The 6,822-nt window shown below is 34.2% G+C and overlaps 1 protein-coding gene across 1 annotated transcript; it reads right to left on the reverse strand.

Annotated features, from left to right (window-relative positions):
- Positions 1-7: 7 nt before the first annotated feature.
- LOC112011325 (uncharacterized) lies at positions 8-3,805 on the reverse strand. Its single transcript, XM_065775924.1, has 5 exons — positions 3,429-3,805; positions 603-723; positions 448-515; positions 307-366; positions 8-205 (listed from the first exon to the last, which is right to left on the reverse strand). The coding sequence occupies exons 1-5, from the start codon at positions 3,558-3,560 to the stop codon at positions 8-10; spliced, it is 579 nt and encodes a 192-aa protein (XP_065631996.1). The 5' UTR covers positions 3,561-3,805.
- Between the last annotated feature and the right edge of the window lie 3,017 nt (positions 3,806-6,822).

Genomic DNA, 6,822 nt, shown 5'->3' on the forward strand with positions numbered 1-6,822 from the left:
TTTTCATTTATGGCTTTAAAGGGTATGTTTTCTTTAGCATCCATACTTGATCAAAAACATCAATGTAGACTTGCTGAAGAGAGTGAGAGCTGCAAAACTGATTGATCTTGTGATGAATTTTGTCATATATCCATGTATTGTCATACTGCACCCCATAGTTCAGCAGAGTGTCATGCACATAGTCCTTGTGAAGCCGGTTAACAACCTAAAAAGGTATTATAATCAGTGCATATAAGCTGAGCATTTCAAACCTTTGACAATTTGTAAACCATAATGTTAATAAAGAGCAACATCTCGTAGTTGTACCTCTATCTTCTCAAAGTTAATCATTACACCTCCTTGGGTACCACAAGGAATATCCCTCACCTGCAATTATACTCACAAGAAGGATTTGAGCATTAGACTGACAAGATGAAATTCCTCAATTTTCATAACATCGAATTTTACCTTGTCTGTCTGAAGGGTTACTTGAACAGGCTCATAATGGGTTATAAAAGGCAGCTTCAGATGAAAACCTGAAAATTAAGTGCATGCAGAAATTTCATAAGTTCTAAGAAAGCAACTATTGAATGAAAATCATAAAGAAAGGACCACAGTCAAACCTGGATCGGTAATCGTCTTTAGAAGGGCACCTCCTCTCCAGTAAACCCCTACATGGCCTTCTGGGACTTGGTGCAAAATGGAAAAACCATTCTTAATAGTTGATGATGAAGGAATCACTATCTGTAAAATTTATATTCTTGTCAGATATTTTCAAACTCAAATAAAATGATATGAACACTTATTTAGTGACTGAATTCAGAATAAATCTGAAATTTTAAACAAACTAGCATTTAATTAGAAAATTATATAGTCACTCCATAAAATATATATATATATATAAAAATAAAATAAAAAACACTAATCCACTATTTTCTTTTTTCAGGTATGCCTCCTTGGCAGCTGCGGTTACTAATAAGTAAAGAGTGTAGCAAATCCCAAAACCAGGCCAGCCTGCCAAGAACAACATGACAAGTTTTGATTGTTTTTAGTTTGGTAACTCTTTTGATCAAAAGACTAATTCAAAGTGGGAACTAAATACATTCCCATATCTTCAAAGTGGTTCTTTCAAAAACATGCCCTCCAAATCAAATTTTTAAATTTTGGTGTTTTCACATGCACGCAAATTTGACATTTTCATAAGCTGTATGTTAACTAAAACTGGCTTTGAATCTAGAAAACTGGATGAATAAAACAACTTCACTTGAACTACTCTCATTTTTGGTTCAGCTTGTATCAAACTAAACCAGCTTTGTGGTTTGCAAACATGCCCAAAAACATTCAGGCAACACAATTACAAATAGAGTAATTTAGAAATAACTCTACCATCCCTAGTGCATACTCGATGCCACAATGTAAATTCCTTTTAAAAATTTTCAAAAATGTTAATAATTAAATGACAATAGGCATTAGAACCACAGTTTGTAATGCAAGGTGAAATGGACAAAATAAAAGTCCTCTGTCTTACTATTACTATCTTCTATTTTATACTCCACCATTCGTAATCAACCACATGTCTCTTTTTCTTTTTATAAAGTAATCCACTTTTAAAATGGGGAAAGAAAAAAAAATCAGACGTGTGACATATTGCAGTTAGTGGAGCACAAGGTGGAAAACTATGAATGGGATAGAGCATTTTTATTTGTAATGGAACACCATTGAAGCATTTCTACTAGAAGCTATAGGCTATTATTCACTATGATGCACCTCTGTTGTAATCTTTCAATGAGAATATTGATGCATGTTGAACCTGACTTGAAACAATGCAAGCCCACACAGAACAACAACTACCATCACCATAAAGGGAAACAAATACTAGAAATAATCTTGAGTCACATTTTTATACAAAAACAATTTGATGAGTTTTAAATTACATATTACAAATCCTAAAATGTTATTGAAGAAATTTACAATGCCAAGACATTGATTATAATAGCGACACATATTTTATGAAAAATAATAAAAGATTCATTGAACTGTGATTTAAACTAACAACAAAAACCAGACTTAATCCCAAATTTTTGGAGTCGGCTACAGATTTTCCTCCATTCTATTTTATTTGAAGTCATACTCTCTGTTATTTCTTTAATTAATAATTCATTTTTTTATTATTTCTATTAATGTAATTTTATGTCTTCTTCTATTTTTTTTTCCCCACAACTTAGATCAACTTACTTTCTTACCAGTGCATTAATCGCTCTTCTCTGAACATGATCAAACCATCTTAATCGACTCTTACTCATATTTTCATCAATAGGGGCTACCCCTATCTTTATGCAAATTTCTTCATTTCAGATCCTATCTTTCCATGTATTTCCACTTATCCATTTTAATATTCTCATTTTAACTACACTCATTTTATAAATATATGCTTATTAATAGACCAACATTTGGTACCATAAAACATAACTAGTAGTATAGCAATCTTATAGTTTTCTTTCTAACTTGATAGGTATTCTACAATCACACAATAATCCCCATGCACATCCATATAACTATTATTTAAACTAAGATAGACACTAATCTAGGAAGCTAAGAAGCATGGATACTGACATAACTAACATGGGACACAACAACATAACAATTCTTGAAAAATTAGAACATGTAGAAATATAGTAATTAATTAATATCTCTAGGTATATTTTAGACATAGACAAATAACAGCTATCAAAATCTTTAAAAACATATCTAAATCAAAATAATTTTTTTAATACGAATTTTTTTTTTTCCTCCTAACACCAATGTAGGAGTTTTCTGGCTATGTCCGTATTTGACATGTGTCCAAAACAAAAAGGTATCTTATGTATCGAATATATGTATCTATACTCTCACAGCCTGTAGATCCCTTTTTATCTTGTACATCAAATAATTGTTGGTCTAACATGTACACAGTCAGAGATTTTGGAGCATATATGTTTCTTCACTTAGAAGGATACATGACGAAGCATCAAATCAATTATTAAAAATGCTTTGCTAGCAAGTCATATTTTACAACGAATCAATTAAAGCAGACTAAAAAGCACAAAGTGCTGCAGCAATTTGATTCATTATAGATATTATATTTATTATTAAATTAAATTCGGACGAACATTGAAATTAACCAAACACTGCCGAATGTGATTACTGAAGAAAACGAATCGACATTGAAACAGAACCACAAATCACACAAAACAATAATGCGTATTGCAGAATTAAAGAAAATGCCGAAATCAATGTAGCCTTAAAATAAATGAGGATTGAAATAAGGGTCATAGAATAAAACAGATAATGTGAGCGATCAGGTGCTAAAGCAAACGCTATTGAAATCAGTGAGCGAATGCGATAATATTGAAGATGGCGATGAAAAACAAAGCGGCGGCAGTTGATACATATAGTTTGATATATAATACCATGGCGAAGATTGCGATGAAGGATAGGAAGACTGTGACAATCGCAGAGAAACCGCCACCTCCACCGCCACCGCCACCGCGGCCGCCTTGAGGAGGCTGTGGAGTTGCGGGTCTCGGTTGATGTGTATCCATAGTGGTGGTCGGTTACTACAGTGTCAGTCAGTCAGTACGAAAGGCCTCACGCAACTTCCGTTTTTCTATCTACGGACGAGAGTGCCGGCCAAAGGAATTTGGTGCTTTGTAGCTTCGGGGAGTTTCACGTGATGTGTCAGGAAGGCGGAGTTCCTTTCTCGTGACTGATACGATTCGTATCAGTCAGGAGACCACGTGGTGGTACCTGTACGGGACCATTGGTCATGGCCTTATTATAGATATTATATTTCTCTGTCTTGTAAAAGTGGTGGCGGTGGTGGTGGTGGTGGAGAATGACAAAAGTATAGACTTTTTACATTTACTCCACTCCCTATTAATAATTGTCATAATTATAAATTTTCATATCTTAAAATTTTACTATTTAGACTCTTTACCTCTATTTTGTTATATGTTATACTATCATATTTTTGCTTTTGTTATGATTTTATCTAATTAAACACTTGGATAATATTATTCAATTTTTCTTAAAAATTATTTTGATTTAATAAGAAAAATTTAGTTATAGTTTCAAATATATTTTTAGAGATGTGCTACGTCTACAATATTTTCATAATAAATTATAAGTGAAGAAACCGCCACCTCCACCGCCACCGCCACCGCGGCCGCCTTGAGGAGGCTGTGGAGTTGCGGGTCTCGGTTGATGTGTATCCATAGTGGTGGTCGGTTACTACAGTGTCAGTCAGTCAGTACGAAAGGCCTCACGCAACTTCCGTTTTTCTATCTACGGACGAGAGTGCCGGCCAAAGGAATTTGGTGCTTTGTAGCTTCGGGGAGTTTCACGTGATGTGTCAGGAAGGCGGAGTTCCTTTCTCGTGACTGATACGATTCGTATCAGTCAGGAGACCACGTGGTGGTACCTGTACGGGACCATTGGTCATGGCCTTATTATAGATTTTATATTTCTCTGTCTTGTAAAAGTGGTGGTGGTGGTGGTGGTGGAGAATGACAAAAGTATAGACTTTTTACATTTACTCCACTCCCTATTAATAATTGTCATAATTATAAATTTTCATATCTTAAAATTTTATTATTTAGACTCTTTACCTCTATTTTGTTATATGTTATACTATCATATTTTTGTTTTTGTTGTGATTTTATCTAATTAAACACTTGGATAATATTATTCAATTTTTCTTAAAAATTATTTTGATTTAATAAGAAAAATTTAGTTATAGTTTCAAATATATTTTTAGAGATGTGCTACGTCTACAATATTTTCATAATAAATTATAAGTGATTAGTTATTATTGGTTTAAATTTGAACATAATATTAAAATTATTTTTTTGCCCCAACAATAATAACTAGTAACAACTTGCCACTTAAGATTTGTTGTAAAAATGTTGTGAACATATCATTTCTGATATTTTTATTATTGAAATATGCTTTATTAAAAAAATTGTAATAGTTATGGGGCAAATTAACAAGAATTAGAGTTTTACAGGATAAGATGGGATTTCGCGGGGCCTCAAGGGGTGGAGATGGGGCAAAAAAAATTTCCTTGTCATGTGGGGCGAGGCAAAAATGAGGCAAGACAAAATTATGTGGGACGAGGGCAAAGACCTCATCCTTTGGCCTAGGAATGGCAATGGGTTGGGTTTAGAGTGGGTTTTTTGATGCCCGAACTCGACTTGTGAGTCCTTTCACGTTGCTCAAATCCAGCTTGTTTAATAAATGAGGTTTTTTTTTTAACCCCAAACCCACTCCGTCAGGCCCCACGGGTCTCATCCAGCCACTTCTGGGCCTAATCTAAAGCCGTGGCCAATCTGACCCAATCATAAAAAATAAATAAATAAATCGATTTTACATCTAGAAATCACAACCACAACCACAGAAACAGAAACACAAATCACAAACCCAAACATAAACAGAAACACAAATTAGCTTGTTTTTTGGGCTCTTCTTTGTTAATACAAATTTTTCACTCACACACACACACACACACACACACAAATCACAAACAAAAACACAATCCCGTCCTCCGATCATCTGATCTCTCTCCGATTTAACAATCTCATGCTCCTCCGTGACAAACAGCAAACACTACGAGATCCATGCTCCTCTGTGACAAACAACCACCACCACGTGATGAGAGTGAGGGTGAGACTGGGTCAATGAGTGAATGTGAGTGAGGGCGACTGGGTGAGGGGCATCTAAGAGAAAACGAGAGAGTGAGGTCGTGAGGGAGCGTAAGGCCATGAGGGGAGCGTTTGAGGGCCAAAGAGGGTGGCCGGCGGTGAGAGCTTGAGAGAGAGAGGCGGTTAAGAGGTGAGGGTTAGGTTTAGAAAATGAAATCTGAAAAGGAAATAGAGTATTTATACTAGGGTTTTAAATATTTTTTAATATTATATGTGTATACGGGTCGGGTTTGGGCCGGGTATACATAAAACCCGAACCTATTTCAGGTTTGATTTTTAAAATCCAAACCTGACCCTATTGTTTAACAGTTCGAGTAAAACCTAACGCATTAGGGTCGGGGCGAGTCGGATCGGGTACTTGCAGGTTGGGTCATATTTCTCATCCCTACTTTGGCCCTGCCCCTCTCCATTGCCATCTCTAATCACACATTATCGGTTCATAGGGCATTAAGAATTTCTCTTGGATTGGATTGAAAGGCATAAGACATATTGTCTTCATTCTTAAACCTATGTGTCTATTCAATCCCCACATAACATGTGAGTATGTATTGGGCATAAGATATATATGTGTATGTATTGGGCTGCCATGGCTATGTATACTTTTTTTTCTTTTTCTTTTTTTCTTTTTGTTGAGAAGTTATATACTACTATTTAAATTACTTTTCTTAAGATAAAAATTTTGTTGATTCAAAAATACCTCTACACCCTTGAGTCCTTCTAAAATATCTCATATGTATTATTGTTAGTAATTAATCTCTTAAATGTTAAGCAGAAAATAAATAAAACAGGAAACAAAAGTTCCTGTCCCTGCTTAAATAAAGTAAAAAAAAAAAAAAAAAAAAAAAAAAAGCCTACCTGACACTCACCACTTTGACTTGTGTTGCCTATAAGCTAGCACTTAAATTGATAATAATAATCACTGCATTTTGGGTTTTTTTTTTTAAATAATTTTTTTATTGCACTTCAATTGATAGTCTTATATTTTACAACTTTTTCTTTTTAAATTTCTTGACATTTTAGTTTCAAACTGCGGTTTTTTATTATGAACACAAATTTTAAATACTTTAAAAAATAGATAAAAAGTTCAACTTAACTTATATTTTTA

This window comes from Quercus suber, unplaced genomic scaffold (assembly GCF_002906115.3).
Source record: "Quercus suber isolate HL8 unplaced genomic scaffold, Cork oak 2.0 scaffold_122, whole genome shotgun sequence".
In the NCBI taxonomy this organism is placed as follows: Eukaryota; Viridiplantae; Streptophyta; class Magnoliopsida; order Fagales; family Fagaceae; genus Quercus; species Quercus suber.

Bases quoted from the DNA above. Each gene is read 5' to 3' on its own strand.
- LOC112011325 (XM_065775924.1), bottom strand. From the start codon at position 3,560: ATGGATACACATCAACCGAGACCCGCAACTCCACAGCCTCCTCAAGGC. The intron at 367-447 runs GTAAAATTCGAT...GTATAATTGCAG, and splicing joins TAACCCTTCAGACAGACAAG to GTGAGGGATATTCCTTGTGG. The intron at 206-306 runs GTACAACTACGA...ATACCTTTTTAG, and splicing joins TTAACTTTGAGAAGATAGAG to GTTGTTAACCGGCTTCACAA.